This window comes from Vipera berus (assembly GCF_964194415.1).
Source record: "Vipera berus genome assembly, chromosome: 5".
In the NCBI taxonomy this organism is placed as follows: domain Eukaryota; kingdom Metazoa; phylum Chordata; class Lepidosauria; order Squamata; family Viperidae; genus Vipera; species Vipera berus.
Genome location: NC_138207.1, coordinates 89,679,540 through 89,698,289, shown reverse-complemented (window position 1 = coordinate 89,698,289; position 18,750 = coordinate 89,679,540). Strand labels below are relative to the sequence as shown.

At 40.9% G+C, this 18,750-nt stretch overlaps 2 protein-coding genes across 11 annotated transcripts in view; one reads left to right on the top strand and one right to left on the bottom strand.

The window, feature by feature from the left end:
• SORBS1 (sorbin and SH3 domain containing 1) overlaps positions 1 to 5,577 on the top strand; it is a 129,942-nt gene extending 124,365 nt beyond the window's left edge. For both annotated transcript variants that reach the window (XM_081329682.1, XM_081329683.1), the window contains exons 28-31: positions 2,471 to 2,521; positions 3,209 to 3,396; positions 3,884 to 3,996; positions 5,345 to 5,577. In XM_081329682.1, the coding sequence (XP_081185808.1) occupies positions 2,471 to 2,521; positions 3,209 to 3,396; positions 3,884 to 3,996; positions 5,345 to 5,412 (420 nt within the window). In that variant the 3' untranslated portion in view covers positions 5,413 to 5,577. The remainder of the gene's footprint in view (positions 1 to 2,470; positions 2,522 to 3,208; positions 3,397 to 3,883; positions 3,997 to 5,344) is intronic.
• Positions 5,578 to 14,950: 9,373 nt separating this feature from the next.
• JMJD1C (jumonji domain containing 1C) overlaps positions 14,951 to 18,750 on the bottom strand; it is a 131,768-nt gene continuing 127,968 nt past the window's right edge. For 7 of the 9 annotated variants that reach the window (XM_081328237.1, XM_081328233.1, XM_081328235.1 and 4 more), the window contains one exon: positions 14,951 to 15,732. In XM_081328237.1, the coding sequence (XP_081184363.1) occupies positions 15,643 to 15,732 (90 nt within the window). In that variant the 3' untranslated portion in view covers positions 14,951 to 15,642. Of the gene's footprint in view, positions 15,733 to 18,211; positions 18,495 to 18,750 lie in introns of all 9 variants that reach the window. The other 2 variants (XR_014026501.1, XR_014026502.1) reach the window with 2 other exon arrangements.

Here is an 18,750-nt window from a genome sequence, read left to right as displayed (position 1 = left end):
AGATTTCATCCAAAGCTATCTCTGATTGAGATGCATAGAATCATGGTGGCTGATTCTAGATACCGATTGTGATTAAAATATGGTTTCAGTCGTAGCAATGGGAAGCAAGAAAACAGGAATGTTCCTTAACTAGAACATTTTAGGTCACGCAGGAAGATAGAGAAGGCACCACCTTGCTGTTAAAGAGTTAAAGTGCTCCTCCAACACGGCAGTGCCTCTGGCTGGTTTTATCAAGGGATGAGATGTTTGCTGCTTTACAATATTCCATTAATGGCTTGGATTAGCCTTGGGTGAGAGGAAGGTTTGCAGGAGTGCTAATGCTAATCAAGTCCCAGGACAACAAACATGCTTAAACGTACTCCCATTATGAGAAAATGCTTGTAAACCAGCTCCAAGACTGGCCCAAACAGGCCTGACTGAGAAAATTTTGAATTAGGTGCAGCCACCCATGGTGAAGCTCTTAAATTACAGCCAGTTTTCATTCTATTCTAAAAAAAGGTTGCCTTAGATGACATTTCTAATTTCTAAGAGGTGGAAAGGGAACCAAGGTATGGAAACAGAATAATTACAATTCAGAGAATGAATATAAGCCTCCCCCCCTTTCTCTTTCTCTTTCTCTCTCTCTCTCTCTCTCTCTCTCTCTCTCTCTCTCTCTCTCTCTGTGTGTGTGTGTGTGTGTATGTGTGTGTGTGTCTCGCTACATTTGTGTGTGGTCTGCCTGGTTTTCTTTTTCAGAAATTGTCTGAAAACTTTAATTTCCTTCTTTTGGGTGTTTTCAGGGCTGGCAGTGAATTTAAGGCACAGCTTTGGCTTTTGTGATCAAAAGCTGCAGAAGAAAAGACATTTGCTTTGCAGTCTGCTGTAGTTTGTTTGAGAAGGTTGCCCTTTGGTAGCAGCCGTTTGGCTAGGTAGCAAAATAATTTTGTTTATTTATTTACATACATTTATATTGCCTATATTACCACACTGCAAGTAGTATATGAAAAGTTGCATAAAAACAGACCATTCAATTAAACATCTCCCCCAAAACACATAGAAGAAAGGAAATGGCAACAGATTCAAAAGCTTGCCTGAATAGCCTTGTTTCCATAGCTTTGGCAAATACTAGTGAGAAGGGGACAGGTAGGCAGGCACAGCCCGGGAGGGGGGGAGGGGGAGGCAAGTTCAGATAGGCTTACAGCAGCAGGATAAATTTGCCAACATTAGTAGAATTGGTATTAAAGATGGGAAAATGGATGGGGACATTTTAAGACACAGGAATGTTGCTAGAAAGCTATTAGCTAACATGTGGTATGACATTCTGCAAATGAATGTCAAAGGAAACAAAACGGTAGAATCCAAGGGTTATAAAGGCTCTTGGCTATTTTTTAGTCCCCTTCGCCCCCTCCCCAGGACAGGAACCTTTTCCAACACCATCTCTGTGCAAGAGTAGCTGCTCATTGCGGGGTTGAATACAAATGCAAGCAACCGCTGTGAGAGTTAGCAAGGAAAAACTGAATTGCAAAGAAAATACATGAGTGAATGCACCAAGAGGAAAAAAGAGGGCTTGGTTGAAGTGAGATCTTGAGGCAGAGAGCCCTGAGAAGGTTGAAGAGAAAAGGCAGGATGGAAGCAAGAATGGTTTGCAACATTATAGGGAGTTATCAAGAAGTCTCATGTTGTTTTCATTAATCTGAGCTGTGCTTTCTTTTTGTTGCCTTCTGTGTTTTGTTCACCATCCGTGGGTATGGGGGAGGTGGACAGAAGAGGGCACACGGATCCCAATTTCGTGATGCAAATTCCACCCCTTTTATACCACAGACACTAATGCTTAGTGCTTATCCTTTATTTGTGTTGCAACTTTGCTTGCTCTGAAAGTGAAATGCTGGATGGAGATGCATGATGTACAACCCTCCCTCTTTCTTATTAGTTTTCTTATTTGTAGGAATTAATGCCTTGGAATTCCAGTGGCCCAGGAGGACTTTGTCCACGGGCACCTCAGCAAATAACATTACAATTCACATCCTGTGGATTTTCAAAGGAGGGATGTTTAAATGTATTTATCTTTAAATTACAAACATTAACCTAGATTCCATAAACTTGACTATGTGGAAGTAGCACTTTACTTTGTTTTACCTGTGCTCACACTGAAGGGCCCACTTACTTTTGCTGGTAGATTACAGGTTGCAAGATGCTTTAAATTTGGGAGTCTGATAAAATTACAGGGGTATGCATGTTAATCAATCAATAAAACGATCCACAGTACCAACTGGGGTCACAGAGAATAAGAGACGTCTTCCTCCTGCTAAGGGACCTCAGATGTTGCATTAAAGTGCCTCTCGTGTCATCCTCCCTATCCCGCATCCAGATCTGTTATTTCAATTAACTGTCTAAAGTTGGAAATCTATGTTGTGCTGTTTGTAAGATTTGAATCTATTAATGGTACCGGTGCTAAAATTTTCCCTTCTCATGTACTTTAACAATTAAACAGCCTTCACTGAGGCCAGGACCCGAACTCACAGAATCGGAAAAGAACTATGTGGTAAGGTCACCCCAGAGTCTTGTCTGCAGCCTCATTTGCACATAGTTCCTCTCTGAGCCCTCTACAGTGGCCAGCACTACTGAGGGTTTGAGCGTGCGTTTGTCACCTGTGCACAAGGGTTGTTTCCATGTGTCCAGGACTTTAGACTGTTTTTACAGCATAAATGCCAAAACACAAATGGCAGTACAAACAAAAATGGAGACATCCAACTAGTTGTCCTTATAAGCCCTGCATTTGCAGAAGCCACAGCTGAGGTTTGAGTTTCTTTCATTTGGTGGGCTCAGTGAATGCAGAGTCTCTCAAAGTTGGCTATGAATAAAGAAAAAGCACAGTCTGAGATATATTGCATTGTTAGAAAACTTAAATTGCATGCCAGAGGCAAAATTTCATAGCCAGATTTGAATTTTTAAATGTGAGATGCTTTCTGACTAATTGCAATCTCTCTTGCTGCTGTGTTATAAAATTTAAAACTAAATACTCAATTTTTCTGTATCTTGCCTGTTTTTCTGTGCTTACCATCTGGATTTCTTCTACACATTCCTACCTGGATCTACCGCTCTGTTGTGTGCCTGGACATGCTAAATGCTTCTTCCTCTGGACTGTCCCATGTCGTCCTGACTTGCCCACATTTCCTGTTTTCTTCATTCTCACCCGGGATGGCAACTGTGCCCTATCACTGTTATCCAGGAAGTTGTTTGCAATGAGATATTAAACATTGCTGAAAAATCTGTTCATTACTGCAGCACTCTTTCTCAGCCTGTCTTTTGTCATAAGGGGCGGTTTAGTGACAATAAATCATCTTTCATCATTTCTCAGCAACCACAAATCTTGCCATTAGAAACTGGCCTGGACCGGAATCATGCCACACAAGAAATGTAAGTTTGCCTGTGCTGTAGATTTGGTGGATTATGTTCCTTTTTTAAAGAATAAAGTTGCTGGTCAAGGAATTTGAGGTTATGTTAATTTTAGATTGCAGTTTGAGTAATATATCTTAACAGCGCATCTTAACAGTTCTAGGAAAGTTTTAGAGGAAATTTTATCCATTTTATCCCAGAAAAACATCCTGCACTTGATGTAGCCACTCATAACTGCTGGTCATGAGTTTGAAGGATCCTCCCTTTCTTGTTGGAGAATCTTAGACAACATGGAAAAACCACAATCTTGCTATGAGGGTCAAACTGGCAGACCACTATGAATTTTACATAGTCAATGGTACATACTTGTAAAAATTAAATGCCGTTTAGAATAGTTTTTAGTAGGTCTTGTGCCTTATTATCTGTTTTGCTCTGTAACTGAAGAAGCATGGCTGGAAAAGAAGCTCATGGTTGCCATCTTTTCCCCCCTCTTATCATGAACCTTCAGGCTTACCTATCGAGCACTTTACAGCTACATCCCACAGAACGATGATGAGCTGGAGTTAAGAGATGGAGATATCATAGATGTTATGGAAAAGTGTGATGATGGTTGGTTTGTTGGTAAGCAAACTTGCTAGCATTTGGCTGTGCAGTCTAATCAATATCCATGAGATTTAAGTGGGATATTAAAAACCACATCGCTGTCTTGGGGAACTACTTCATTGTGACGGAGGGTAAAAAGGGGATCTGCAGAGAGATATTTGAAGGTGAAAGTATAACCCTTACTACAGAATGGACTGGATTAAGACTTTAGTAAAATAATTTAAAACATTTTCAGGGAAATGTTCTTCAATCTTGATACCTATTTGACCTGTAGGGGGTCCACAGAGGGGACGTTACGAAAGTCATGATGGTGACCACAACCCTGTGATCTAAGACTTGGCCACCTTGATATATATTGTTTCCTTCCCCTTGAGATAAGCATAGATTCTCAGAAAGTAAATACCCAGGTAGTCCTCAACTGACTACCATAAAGGAGCATACACATTGTGGATGGAAGTCTTGATAGCTGTTAAGCAAAGGCCCATGTGACTGTCTTGCCTCATGACATACACACACATACACACATACACACAAACAAATTCCTGCTCTTCCTGATGTGGTTATTAAATGAACATAGGCCTGGTTAAGCGAGCTCTCGGGTCTAGGGCAAGGACCCTTCCAGCCCTCAGGGTCTCCACAGGCATGGACTGCTTCACATTCCATCAGCCCCATACCCTCCTCCTCCTTCTCACCCCATATCACTCATTGCACACTTGAAGTTCCTCAGAACTCAGGGAAGGAGGGCAGTTTGATCCATTTCTGGGCCATATGGTGCAATCCTGGAAGCGGCCATTTTCTGGGTGTTTGCATTGAATTGGGGGTGCTCTGAAAATGGCAGCCACTTCTGGGACTGTGCCCCACAGCCCGGGAATGGAGCAGCCTGCCCTCCTTTCCTACTGTGAACTTTGGAGATCTTCGAAAGGTGAGGAAGAAGGTGTGGGACCTGGTGTGGTGGAAGCAGGTCCAAAGGTTGTGGGGACACGAGGGATGGGGGATGGAGACACTCTGGCATCCTGTAGTCAGTCTTAGGGATGAATATCTTTGAGGGCAGTGCAGTAGCCATAACTTGTGAACTAAGTCACATGTAGATTTTGGGAGTTCACCGTAACTAAAGATTAGTTGCAAGTTGAGGACTACCTGCATAACTTAGTTATATATTTTTAAATTTCTATTTTTTATTTAAAAAAATTAAAATTAAAATCTATTTGGCCCCAAAGCAAACTCATGAAATCATTAGATGTCAATTCAGTTAATCAAGATCACTGATGACAAACAAGCTCAGGCATTACCAGTTTAAAATAACCTCCCCACTGATCCCACTGTGATCTGTCTTAATTGGATTTTTCTGCCTTTTATTCCACAATAGGCACATCAAGGAGAACCCAACAGTTTGGGACTTTCCCAGGAAACTATGTGAAACTACTATCCTTTTAGAAGCAATGGGCAACCTCTTTGTTTCATCCGAAGGAGGACCTGAGTGTGATCTTTTTAAAACAATCCTTGGGAAAGAGAAGTTTTTGAACGGAGTAGTCAAGACAATAGGAGTGCACATGGAACGTGGTGAAATGCTGGAGATATGCTGCAAAGTTCCTGCTTCCTTTGAATGTGTATGGAGGAGAGGGGACAGGATGATAAGCCATTATACTCTGCTGTGTTTGTTTCTGTTTTTATTCAGCTACGGGAAAATAACAGAAGGAAACAAAACAGGGTTTCTGTTGGCAAAGGAAGAAAAGGAGGGAGATTGTCAGGAGCAGAGGGTGTAATAGACTGCTTAAACATCCTGCAGCTTTTGTTTGCTGTTTATAGGAAAGGCCAAGTTGTCAGCATTCATGGAGCTCCTCCTCTCCCAAGGCCATAAACCCCAGAAGGAATTGTAGTCCAGCAGCATCTGGAAGGCCAGGTCTGACCACATTGTTCTAGTTGTTGACAGATTCCAAACCGAACGGCTAGAATAAAGGAAGATGGAATAGATGCTCCACCATAGTCTATTTGGATTTATTCTGCAAAATATTCCTGATTGTGCCTTTCTAGAACTGATTATAAGTAATTTCTGGCTGCATCTTTTTTTTAAAAAAAAATAAACTAGAAATTTGGTCAAACTTATACTGTGCACACTTGTTTGGAAGTAAACCCCATTGAATTGATTGACAGTTTCCCATTACTGGACTTTATTTCTGTTTTTTTTAGTCATTTTGATTGTGATTTGCATAATGATACACTAAAATAAACATTGCTTCTGCTGTGTTTTTTTATAGTCAACAGCAGGAGATTCATATTCAGCATTCTTTCTTTCTCTTACGCATTAGTCTGCGGAACAGACATGTTTAGTTTTCTTCATCCCGAGATCAGCCAAAAACATCAACTGAAGTGCTTTAATAATACGATTGTAGATATGTATATTCCGTTTGTAAAAACATATAAATCCTATATTGCAAATTGAAATATAAAAAGGAGTCTTTTAAAAAGTTTGAGGAGGACGCTTCCATTTTATTTATTATCACACTAAATAAATTAGTACTTGTGCTACAAAATGCTGTTTTCATCAGAGTTAGCATCATTGCTTCAATTGCACTAAAATGGCTTAGTGTGTTAAGCAGCTTTGTGCTCAGGTTTCTAGAATGCCATCCATTTCTAGGCGTGAAGCAGCTGGTTGAGGCTGAGATCACTTGGCAGCTTGAGACCACTCAGCCTGGCTGCGGTGGGAAGGTTGTCAGTTCCCCAAATACATGTAAATGGCATGGCTAATCACAAAACACCCCTTTACTATAAGGGGATCAAGAGCTTCAGAGTTGCCAGCCGTACTAGTGGGATGCGATTGTTATAGATCAAAATTCTTATTTATTTTATTTAGTAATATATTAAAAAAGAGGCGTAGTCTACCCTGTTTTAAGGGATATTTGAATATTTTTATTTTAGGATTGGCAGTAAAGTCACAGAATTGAATAATTTTATTTTGCAAATATTTTAACAATATTGGTAGCATGTAACTCACAAAAGCATTTTAATTATATTTATATTTCTGCAGACATAGTTCTAAACAAAAAGTTATTCTTTGTTTTATTTTACAGAGGATTATTTACAGTTAACAAATGGAAATGTTTAAAGCATGTTTCTTGTGTAAAATATTAAATAAATATTAACACAACCTGAAGTCAGCCATTTTTCCTTAGATGTTTTTTGAGAGATTGTCCCAACCTGATAAATATTTCTGAATGTGATTTGGAGCAACCCGGAAGAGCACGCTGGCTGAGGAATTCTGGGAGTTGAAGTCCACAAGTCATAAAAGGGCCAAGTGTGAAGACCCCTGCTCTAAAGCTTGCCATGCTGAAGAGGTGAGCAGATTTGTGGGAAGAGAAAATTAAGAACAAAACAGCCACGTTTTTCTTCCTATCAACCATGCCTGACATGGGGATTTCCTACATTTTCCCAGGAAGAGTGCAAGAGATGCTGTGTAGTTGGGGTGAATGTGCAAGATTGGGGGTGCCCAAGAGGTCGCATGTGGGTTGGGAAGGGTGCAAAGGTTGCTTAAGAGGTGTTGCACAAGTCAGCATGTAGGGGTTGTGCGGGTCAGAAAGAGTGGCAGGGCATGGTGTGCACGAGCTGTCACAGGTCATGAAGGACAGATGTGTGTGAGAGCTGGTGTAAGTCGAGGCAAGTGCGTAGAGGTGCACATTGGGTCAGTGAGGGTGGGAAGGGGGGTTGCATGGTCAGGAGGAGTCCCGGGAGAGTGTGAGACATGTTGCAGTTTGGGAATAGTGCATAGGAGCACAAAAGGTACTATGGGAGTCAAGAGTGCAGGAGTGGTGTTGGCTGGGAAGGGTGCAAAGGTGTGCAAAAGATGCAACACATGTAATGGGGAATATGTAAAGGTGCAACGAGTTGGGATGCATGTGGGGTCAGGGTGACTGGTGCATGGTGTGCGCAAGAGATGCTGCACAGGTCAGGGAGGGCATATAGGGGTGTGGCATAGGTCAGGGAAGGTGATGGTGTGGCATGGGTCAGGATGGGTGCATGTGGGTCAGGAAGTGCACAAGAGCGGTGAAAGCCTGGAGTGCTGGGTGTGTGAAGGGTGCCACACAGATTGGGAATGGTGTATGACAGGTACTGTGGGAGTTAGGGAGGGCACTTGGGAGTGTAGTACAAGGCAGGAAAGGTACACAGGATGTGCGAGAAGTGACATGGGAATCAGAGAAGGCATGCGAGTGCAGGGTGGATCAGGACGGGTATGCGGGAGGTGCCACACAAGTCAGGAAGGGTGCACGGGTGCAGCACAGATTGTGAAGTGTGCACAGGGCCATGCAAGAGGTGTGAGTCCAAGAGTGCACATGGGGGCTGTCAGCTGCTACCTCATGCTTGCGCTTCACAACCATTCAACATCAGCTACCATGAACTCAAGGGGGGGGGGGCTGGATGGGGAAGGCTGATGGTTTGAGGGAAATTAAACTTTACTGTATCCCTCCGAGATGGGCTTCAAGGACAACCAGCTGGGAATGCAGCTGCAGACCAAACCTATGCCCATAGTGATTGTTCTAAAAACATCTCGTTTGAATTTGATCGGACATGGGGGCCCAGTGATCGAAGGCACTAAGGGAGACAAATGTTAGACCTGGGGATTTTGGTGCACGATTCTCAGTTCTGGCTATACATTACTGTTAATCACTTGACTTCTAGTAAACCATACCTTTCTCAATAAATGAGAGTGAAGGATCATTCTTACTGAGGTCAAGCAAAGGCAGATCTGACAGGCACGGCATGGGTCGCATAGAGGTGTGCGAATGGCTGCCACAGTGTGAGCGCAGAAGGGCTGGGGAGGGAGATTTACCCAAGCAATTTACAGGTTTCCCTGCCAGCTTCCCTATTACCAGAGCTTCCTCCTAGCTTCTCACAAAGACTTTGTTTGTGGGAAGCTGGCAGGGAAATATTGGCAATCACGATCAAGTTTATGCTTCCTGCTGGCTTTTACATATGGAAAGCTACCGAGGAGCACTGACAAATCACATGACTGGCTGATTTGACAGTGTAGTTGTGTCACTGAAGCAGCAGCAGTCCAGCAGCACTTGAAGTGACCACATCTCCAAATTTCTATTCCCACAGCATTTTGTAAGTTACTCCACTTGGAAGTACCTTGCTTCAAAAATTGTTGCTCTATGATGCACTCTTTCACCCAATTAAAGGCTACTCATAGACAAACAGGAGAGCTTTAGTAGTATACAGATATGCTGGGTTGACTATTATATACATATATTCATACATTTATTTCAGGTATTTTTATGTTGTGTCGTTTGGGTGAATCTAAGCAGTTTTACAACAAAACAACATACAAAAAGAAGTCTCAGTGTATTAAAAATAAATGTTAAGAAAATCCTAGGAAACTTACACACCTTCTAGGTACCAAATTCCCAGGCTGTCTTTGCTCTCTTGCCCTTCGTCGGGATTGTATCATTTGAGAGTTCCTGGGAATGAGCATTCCTGGGCCTGAGTGATTAGTTAGCACGACAGAATGATCATGGTCTTCTTCCATTTGACTAAACAAGAATGGGGAAATACAATTGTCACTATGTTAATTTATATTTGTCACTCATTTAGGAAAATAACAGCACACCATACAGTTTTAAACACCAATGAAGGAGAATATTTGTAGCTCAGGGTTGAAATGAGGGGGTCCTTGTTGCTCTCTGAGCTTGTTTTCTTTCTTTTTTTAAAGAAAATTTTATTGATTTTCTAGTTTTACATTTAAATATTTTAAAAGCAACATGGTGGCTGAGTCAATAATTCAGAGACATACAAATATCTTTAATACAGATCTCAAACTATTACATTAGATGTTTCATTACCTTTCATTACCCTAACTAGGTAACATCATCAGTGCTAGTAAGGAGTGCTGTTTGCTGTCTCCTTTATTAAGTCTCACTTTATAGCCACTTTAAGTAGGTCAGCAGGTCAGACGTCTTAATGAGCTCTGAATTTGTAAGCTACTGAGCTTGTTTTGAATTGTCTGCCCATGTAAGGTCTGAGTTTGTAAAGTACTCAGAAGCTCACTGTCTCTTTAATACAGTCTGATTGCAAATCTTTTATTAGGTCTGAGTTTGCAGAGGTCTTTTTGTTCAGTTTGAAATAAAATTATATTTTTCTTTCCATGGTTTAATTTTAATCATAGTGTTGAAGGAAAAATCTTCATCAGGGTCCAGTCCAAGCCGGGAATAATCAAAACATGGAGACTGCTTTAGCAAGGTTATAGTTTATTGAAGAGAGCCAGACAGAAAGATGGCTCTGGAAAAACTGAACACATATTTATTTATTTGTTTCGATTTATATACCGCCCGAGGGACTCGGGGTGGTTTACAGGGCAAATTAAAACAGTGCAATGTACAAATTAAAATAAAATAAAATTAATAGCCCCAAAAGAGTTTAAAATTTAAAATCTTAAAACCCCTCAGTCCAGGCCGGCTAACTCAAATAGCCAGGTTTTTAGGTCCCGGCGAAATGAACGAAGGTCGGGGGCGATCCAGAGTTCCACAGACAGTTGAGGCGCGCCCAACGAGAACACTCTCCCCCTGGGGATCGCCCGCCGGCACTCCCTGACCGGCAGGACCCTGAGGAGGCCCTCCCTGTGGGAGCACACAGGACGATGGGAAGTTGATGCTGGCAGCAGGTGCTCCCTAAGATAATCTGGACCCATGCCATTTAGGGCTTTATAGGTCATCACCAGCACCTTGAATCTCACCCGGAGGGCAACTGGAAGCCAATGCAGCTCGCGGAGAAGAGGCGTTACATGGGAGTATCGGGAGACCCCCATCACAACTCGCGTGGCTACATTCTGCACCAGCTGAAGCCTCCGAGTGGTCCTCAAGGGCAGCCCCATGTAGAGAGCATTGCAGTAGTCTATCCAGGAGGTCACAAGTGCATGAGTGACTGTCCATAGGGCATCTCGGTCCATAGGGCTGCAACTGGCGCACCAGGCGAACCTGGGCAAAAGCCCCCCTATAGTAGGGAGTGGGTTTTTACACCTTCTTGGGCTTTTGTTTGCAGTTGTTCCTGTGGCATGAATTTTGACCTGAGTCTGAGTGTACCTTTCTGGTATTCTGATGGTGGTGGGTTACTCCTATTATGTCCCAAAGGTCATATCCTGCTTCCCTGGGGCTGTGGCTGATGACTGCTGGATTTTTTTGGTGTGAGGGATTGTTGTTTCTAGAGATCTTTATTTCTAATCCCAGCCTCCTGATTCCAGGCTTTCTGACAAGATTATCACATCTGCATTTCTGCAGACCTGGTTTCTGTTTGGGGCAAAGAGACTTGGGGTGGGGGGTTGGTTTCTGCCTTTAAAATACTTTGGGGAAATATATTCTGCCTTTGGGGAAATATACTCTGCCTTTTAAATATTTCCCAAAATATTTTTCTCTGGATTCTTCCCACAATAGATTCCATCCCATATCCCTGGAAGCCTTTTTCAAAGGGTTTTTTTTTAAATACGTTTATTTTTATAAATAATCCAAAGCAGCAAGCTGGAGTAGGCCTCTTCCACTGGAGTAAATGGAGTGGGCCATTTTCTCAGGAGTTAGTTTTCTGAAACAGAACAGGAACAAAACTAAAGATCATTTGATCTAACTCATGGGATGCTACACCAAGTTAAGGAAAAAGAAGCTGTTGCCTTCAGATCTGCAATGGTTTGTAAGAATAACCTTGGGAAGCAGAAGCCACAGATTAAAGAATGTCTCAAAAATATCTTGAAACCCACAGAAGTAATGGGGGAGGGTGGAGGAAGTCTCTCCAATGGGACACTTCCTACTTCTCTGGAAAGTAAAGGCAGGGTAGGAGGGAAGATTCCATCAGATTTGCAAGAACTTTACAATAGTATTAGTATTCATGATTTTGGTGTCCTGTCTGGATTACCTCAAAAGCTCTTCTTAAAAACCTCTAGTATTGGAGCAACCACCCACAACTTCCAGAGGCAAGCCGTCCCACTGATTGACTCTTCTGTCCACTGTCTGGAAATCTCTAATCTTCCACCCATTACCTTTTGTTCTGCCCTCAGGTGCTTTGGAGAATTAAGTCGACCTTCCTCTTCTCTGTGGCAGCCCCTCAATTACTGGAAGGCTACCATCATAGCATTCATAGTCCTTCTCCTTGTTAAGACTAGATCCTTCAATCGTTCACCCTAGATTTAGCATCCAGACCCCTAATCGTCTTTGTTGCTCTTCTCTGCACTCTTTTTTAGTCTTAACCCCCTTTTTTTCTGTCGTAGTGACTAGAATAAACTATTCCAAGTGTGGCCTCCAGTGCAGTATAAAGTGGTACTATCTTGAAGATGCAGATATAATCAAGCTAGAGAGAATATCTATTTATGGTGAATTCTAGTTCTTACTAAGTAATAATTTAGCCCAGTACATTAAGATGACTTTTTACCATGTATGCTATTTGGTCTGTCATTATTTTTTGATTTAAACGCTGCGTGTTCTATACTACTTAAATTTTTAAACTAAATGGCTAGAAGGCACCTACAGAAGTTATTTCATCCCCCCCCCGCTTACCTTTTTGCCAGAATGCAGTACAAGTGATGAGAACCCTATCCATCTCACCATTAGAAGGATGCCAGATGAAACATCTTTTGGAAGGTGTGCAGACATAAGGGTTACTGAGAGAATAGGTTTGAGATGTCCAGCCTTCCAACCTATAGGCTCAGATGTGCTACTACAAAATATTTTCTCAAATGTGCTATTCAGCAGTGGATCACTGCAGATTAAAATCCTATATGCCTTTCTGGAGTTAAATCAACAGTTAGACTTCCAAGGCATCAGGCTTCAAGAGACATTGGAAAGTTGCATTAATGGGTTACATCAGACGATGAAAATCCTAAAACAGAAACAAATTATTGTACCTCCTTTTGCACCGATTCCAGCAGTGCAGAAAGTTCCTTGGAAGATTCTCCAGTCTTGTTATAAACTCTGAAAGGAAGAATGGTTAAGGGAAGTGTTTACCTTGAAGTAGAGGTGGTGAAGGTGGGACACAGTATCAGTCTTCTGCTGGGATTTCACAAGGAAGGTGAGAGATCCAAGCTTGAAATAAAGAGGAGTTTCCTGATTGTGACTATTAGGCAAAGGACCAGCTTGTCTCTCGAAGTTGTGGATGTTCCATCACTGGAAGTTTTCAAGGAAAGACTGCACATCCTCTTGTTCAGAACAGCATGAGGATTCCTGCACTGGGCAGGGGGTTGAAATAGAACAGTGGTGCCCAACCTTTCTGGCACCAGGGACCAGTTTCATGGAAGATAATGTTTCCACAGACCGGATGGTTTTGGTTTTGCTCACCTGCTGCTCATCTCCAGCTGTGCGGCCTGGTTGGGGAGCTCTGGACTAGAAGTACTTCAAGGTTCCTTCCACCCCTAGGATTCTATAAGCCTTGGATGTTAAACAAGGATAAACTCGATAGAAATTACTGTCATTTTTCAATTTATTTTATAATTCATACTGTGCAGATTACTAGCATGGGTTACTATTTGAACTTTTATTGACATGATTTAATTTTGTAATTTAAAAATGACATAAGGTATTTAAGGTAAAGGTAAAGGTTCCCCCGCACATGCGTGCTAGTCGTTTCCGACTCTAGGGGCCGGTGCTCATCTCCGTTTCAAAGCCGAAGAGCCAGCGCTCGTCCGAGGACGTCTCCGTGGTCATGTGGCCGGCATGACTAGACGCCAAAGGCGCACGGAACGCTGTTACCTTCCCACCGTAGTGGTCCCTATTTTTCTACTTGCATTTTTACGTGCTTTCGAACTGCTAGGTTGGCAGAAGCTGGGACGAGTAACAGGCGCTCACTCTGTTACGCGGCACTCGGGATTTGACCCGCCAAACTGCCGACCTTCTGATCGACAAGCTCAGTGTCCTAACCCACTGAGCCACCGCGTCCCTTATATAAGGTATTTACATAGACCTAAATAACTGAACTTGTCGATCGGAAGGTCGGCAGTTTGGCGGGTCGAATCCCGAGTGCCGCGTAGCAGAGTGAGTGCCTGTTACTCGTCCCAGCTTCTGCCCACCTAGCAGTTCGAAAGCACATCAAAATGCAAGTAGAAAAATAGGGACCACTACGGTGGGAAGGTAACAGCATTCCGTGCTAGTCATGCCGGCCACATGACCACGGAGACGTCCTCGGACAAGCGCTGGCTCTTCGGCTATGAAACGGAGATGAGCACCGGCCCCTAGAGTCGGAAAACGACTAGTACGCATGTGCGGGGGAACCTTTACCTTTACCTTTTTAAATATTTGAACTCAATTTGAAAATGAGCTAGAACATATTAAGTGTTTAGATAATTAGTCTAGATTTACATTCTAATTATGTTACATACATTTTATTTGTTCAGAGTACTGTAACCATGCAAATACAAGCTCTACCTACATTTAATTCAGCCAGAATGGAAATATTACTATATATTTATTTAAATATTTAAAATATAATATATATTATATATTATTGGTAACAATACAAAGAATGTTATTTAACTGTTATTTCCTAGTCCAAGTGTTTGAATTTGTTTTTAGGCATCCGTCAATTGTAGTTTTTTAAACTGATTTTAAGCTAGCATTTTTCTATAGCCAGAGCTGTAGTTAAAGACAATACATAACAAGAAATAATTATGTTTATTCTTCATTAGCTAAACTTTCTTTGAATGGTGCTCTAACACTTTCACAGGAACTCTGGAACGGGCAAAAAGATTGACATTAAATGAACAACTATTACATAGTTACCATTACACAGACACACTTACAGCCATTGTGAATGACTGCCCAGGCATGCACATCTTTCGCAAATGTGCCACAGAATGTGAAAAACACACAATGACAACAAGGTTTGATAAAGTCCTTTTAATGAAAAATGTAAAACCCCTTTCAACTTTTGATGTACAAAGCATGTTTAACACTTGCACTTTTAACAATTAAAAGCAAGCCAACATTTTAAAAAAATATGTTATTGAATGTATATATGTATATATTTACATAGCATATTAAGTTTTATATTTAGCTTTAAAAGTTACATACATTTTACCAAAATGAGACAAATTTTAAATAAATTACACATTTTTGAAAATGTTTAATTGTACACTGAATAGCTTCAATAAAATACTGAAGTGTCTAGTATATATTTCATATATTTTTTATGATACAAAGTTTACAGTTATTTGGCAGTAATTTTCAGATCATGACATGACTGCTGTGCGGATTCAGAAATATCTCAATTGCAGGCAATAGCTGGTGTTTGTATCCTACTCTCACAGTTGACTGTCTCAATGCAGTGAAAAATATCCAAGTTATTTTAAACAAACTGTACAAATCACATTTACATTTGATCAACAATAGAGCATAGAATTCTGTAGTTTTTTCCAAAAATAAATACATCTTAAACTTTTGACAGCTTGAAAAATTCATTTACACTATAATACATAACAGCTCAATGCTATTTAGAGTTTCCTATTTCAAAAAAGCTCAAGTTAAATCAAAAACATTGAAAGGGGAGCCTTTTTGTTGCAGTGTCAGTAGCAAGTAAATATAAGAAACATATTTTCTTGGCACTGATGGTTCGTGCAGCTTATATTAGTGAAAACATTCTTTATCGTAAAGAAAAATACGATAGATCATTTTCTTCTGAGCCCAAAAAGGAAACCCATACATTTTAACTTTCTTCGATATCTTCAATTTCATGTTCATGAGATTTCAAAGCTCTTACCATTTCCTTAACCGCATGACATAATATATTTTTTATCTGTAAGAAAATCAAGGAAGAAATGAATGTTTGAAAAAAAGAACCTGAAGAAAAGTGACGAGCTGATTCATATAAATTCCTGAACTGCTTCTGTGTTTAACTGTGCTCTTCTCAAGGACAGAATAATATGTACAACCACCACTTCAGCTCTCTCTAATACATGGCCAGATGGAGACAGTCCAGGGCTGCCTCCCTAGAAACAGAAAGGGAAGGATATGTATTTTCTAGATTAATTTAAATACAGGTAGTCCTTGTCATAAGACCAATCATTTAGTGACTGTTTGACATTATGGCACTGAAAAAAGTGACATGACCTGTTCTTGCACTTAACATTGCAGCATCCTCAGTCACATGATCATAGTTCAGACACTTGGCAACTGACGTTATAAATTCACAGATTTTCTAGGGAAATATTTAAACTAAACAACAGGGACAGTGAGTTAATTAATACAGAACATCCCAGTCCCCGGCAATCTGAAAATTATAGGGTTATCAGTGCATGTAACATAGATGTGTGTGTGGACAAGAATACCAACCTTGCTGTCAAGCAAAATCAAGCTTTTAACAGTGAGTGCCACACAAAGTGCACTAACCAATAAGGTGGTAAGAAAATAGGGGAACTCAGGCACCACACAGGTTATGTAGAAAGTAAACACAGCGTCAGTCATAAAGGACTCAAATGTCTATACACCAATGCACAGAGTATGAGCAACAAACAGGGTGAATTAGAAATTTAGGTAAATGAGGGCAGATATAATATTGTTGCCATTACAAAAACTTGGTGGGATGAAACCCACAAATGGAACACACAGCTAGAGGGATTTAAATTATTTAAAAGAAACAGATCAAATAAAAGAGGAAGAAGAGTTGCGTTCTCTATAAGAAATAACTACATCTCTACAGAAATAGAGCACAACAATGATGAAAACGGTCTTGAATGCATTTGGGTCAATATAAAAGGGGGGGGGGGAAGACATTGCCGTAGGTGTATACTATAGGCCACCCAAACAAATAGAGCTAATAGATGAACTTTTTGCCAGTCAGGTATGTAGGTATGTAGGAAGCACATCACAATAGTAATGGGGGACTTTAATTACCCTGACATCAACTGGGAGACAAACTCTGCACCAAGTGGAAAATCAAACAGATTCCTGACAAGCCTAGTAAACAGCTTTGCCTCCCAAAAAGTAGAGAAGGGAACTAGGAGATCAGCCACATTGGACTTAATTCTCACTAACAAAATGATAGAAGGTGTTGAAGGATTCCATGGATGAGAATCTCAAGGCAAAAACATCTCAAGAAGCTTGGGAAATATTGAAAAGTGAGATTATAAAAGCCGAGTCTAGCACAATACCAATGATGAAGAAAAATAATAGCTCTCAAAAGAAACCAGCATGGCTGCATAAAGAACTCTCTGATAAATTGAAAGATAAAAAGGACAACTATAAAAAATGGAAAAAGGTGCACATAACTAAGGTAGAATATCAGCAAATAGCCTGAGCCTGCAAAGATGACGTGAAGAAAGCTAAGGCTCAAAATGGACTAAGGCTTGTGACAAAAGTAAAAAATAACAACAACAACAAGCTTCTTTCAACATATAAAATCAAGAAAAAAGTTAAGGAAATAATTAGTCCACTACTGGGGGAAAGTGGCAAGAAGGTGACAAGCAACAGGAAGAAAGCAGAACTACTCCTTTTCCACCTGGCTGACCTGGACTGACAGGGATTTTAATTATGTTTTTAATTTTTAACTCTAACTTTTAATTTATTTTAATTTTAATTTATTGTACAGAGGCCTTTAATTTTAATTTTTATCTTAACTTCTGTATTTATTATATGTTACTGTTGTTAGCCGCCCTGAGTCCTTCAGGAGATAGGGCGGCATATAAGTCCCAATAATAAATAAATAAATACTCAACTCATTTTTTGCATCCGTATTTACACAAAGGGAAAAAAACAGTCCAACCTATCAAAAACAGCACCATAAAAATAGATTAGAAATACAAGTTAAGACAGGCAAGAAAATGGTAAGTGAGCACCTGTTCAGCCTAGATGAGTTCAAATCACCAGGACCAGATGGACTACACCCCAAGGTTCTGAAGGAACTGGCAGATGTGATCTCAGAACCACTAAACTATATCTTTCAAAGATCCTGGGGCACCAGAGGACTGGAAAAGAGCTGATGTAGTTCCCATCTTCAAAAAAGGAAAAGAAAAATGGATCCAGGAAACTACAGACCTATCAGCCCAACCTCAATACCTCGGAAGATCTTGGAAAAGATAAGCAAAGATTCAGCGAACACCTAGAGGCAAACAAAGTCATTACCAAAAGCCAACATGGGCTTGTCAAAAACAGATCATGCCAGACAAATCTTATTGCATTCTTTGACCAAGTGACAAAATTAGTGGACCAGAGGAATGCTGTGGATATAATTTACTTGGACTTCAGTAAGGCATTTGATAAAGTAGACCACAACCTACTATTTGATAAGATAGAAAAATATGAGTTAGACAGCATCACCACCAGATGGATTCGTACTCAGCGTGTGGTCCTCAATGGAACTGCATCTACTTGGAGGGAAGTGTGTAAGAGGGTGCCCCAGGGCTCTCTTCTGGGCCCAGTGCTCTTCAACTTCTTTGTTGAGGGGTAGATGGGAACTCATCAAATTTGCAGATGACACCAAGCTGGCAGGAATAGTCAACACTCCAGAAGATAGGCATGGGATACAGAAGGATCTTGACAGACTTGAACATTGGGCACTATCTAACAAAGTGAAATTCAATGGTGAAAAAAAGCAAGGCTTTACATTTAGGCAAGAAAAACCAAATGCACAGATATAGTATAGGTGGTACCTTGCTCAATAGTAACAATTGTGAGAAGGGAGTCTCCTAGTGGACAGTCACTTAAATATGAACCAGCAGTGTGCTGCAACTGCCAAAAAAGCCAACACAGTGCTAGGCTGCATTAACAGAGGGATAGAATCAAGATCACGTGAAGGGTTAATATGACTTTACAATGC